Genomic DNA, 1,314 nt, shown 5'->3' on the forward strand with positions numbered 1-1,314 from the left:
AAAATTTCATGCAGGTGCTTTAAACTGAACGTTATCCAAAAATTCCAAAGGTTATTTTGAAAAGTTGTTGTCATTACAAATAAATTCAAATTTATCTTGGGGGAGTTTCAAGACCAAAAAGGAAGAAAAAACTTACTTGCTATAATGGACAGTTGGTGGAGGCTTGGCTCGGTGAAGCTCACTGATATCACGAACCCACTTTTCAATAACTTTTGTATTCTTTTCAGCATTTTCAACAGTTTTCACGGTCTATAAAAGGAAAATGAGTACGACATGTTATTCTACTAATTATATAGAAATGTACAGAATTACATTTATTTACTGTAATACTCACAAAAAGGTCAATACACTATGAGAAAGCTAACATGAACATAGCAATAAAATTAACATACCACAGACTTTGCAGTTGTATGTTTAGCAAGAGCACGCAGCTGCAAGTCTAAAACAGTGGCATCACTTTGTCGTGCACTAGGTTCATCCAACACTTCTAGACCAACCAATGTTGGTTTTCCATCTGGTGGTGGAATCTGCAAAATAGCAAATGATGTTATACACTTCTAAATATTTTTCCATTCATAAATTTTCTAAAATGGTTTGTAATGATTTATTAAAATAAATAAAAGTAAGATCATTTTCAAAACCTACTTCAATCAAATCTGCTATATTAACCCAATGCCACCAGGAAAATGCTATGTTCACTTTCGTATTGTTTTGTTAAATGTTTCTGCACGTAGATGGCTCTGCCAGCGCTTAGCCTCAAAAGAGTCAATTAGTAGATCTTGTGACCTCACTACTCCTTGAAATAGTGGGAAAATGCTTTTTTTTAACTAATGCTATCAATATTGATAGTGTTACTTTTGTTATAAACATTATATTTACTATATTGTTACTGATATTACTAACAGCAGTATTAAATACTAGAAAATATAAAAAATCAAGGAAAAGGGAAAACAGGTAAAACAGGTATTTCTCATAATTGGCTCATTGGTGACCTAGTATTTGTGGAGCCATCTATATGTAACAGCAATTACTAAATTAAACACACAGTGGGCATTGCATGTATGCACAAGCCCTCCCCATCAGCATGAGGTTAAAAGACATGGATATTCAAGTATGGTATAACAAAAAGGGTTTGCCCGAAACTGCTTTATGGCTGCCTGCTTGTCATTTTCTAAAGAAAATTCATTTCACAAAATATCCTTTTTTCTAATAATGATTTTTAAAAAGCTTTATTAACTAAAACACCTCATTCAACTATATAGAAATAACATTATAATAAAAAATAACAATGACAAAAGAAAAGAATAACACTAT

The 1,314-nt window shown here is 31.9% G+C and overlaps 1 protein-coding gene across 1 annotated transcript in view; it reads right to left on the bottom strand.

Annotated features, from left to right (window-relative positions):
* IFT46 (intraflagellar transport 46) overlaps nt 1-527 on the bottom strand; it is a gene marked incomplete at its 5' end in the record, with an annotated part of 3,072 nt that extends 2,545 nt beyond the window's left edge. The window contains 2 exon segments of the mRNA XM_070136618.1: nt 137-249; nt 393-527. Coding sequence (XP_069992719.1) covers nt 137-249; nt 393-527 — 248 coding nt within the window.
* Nucleotides 528-1,314: the final 787 nt, after the last annotated feature.

The sequence above is a fragment of the Penaeus vannamei genome, chromosome 22 (assembly GCF_042767895.1).
Source record: "Penaeus vannamei isolate JL-2024 chromosome 22, ASM4276789v1, whole genome shotgun sequence".
NCBI lineage: Eukaryota > Metazoa > Arthropoda > Malacostraca > Decapoda > Penaeidae > Penaeus > Penaeus vannamei.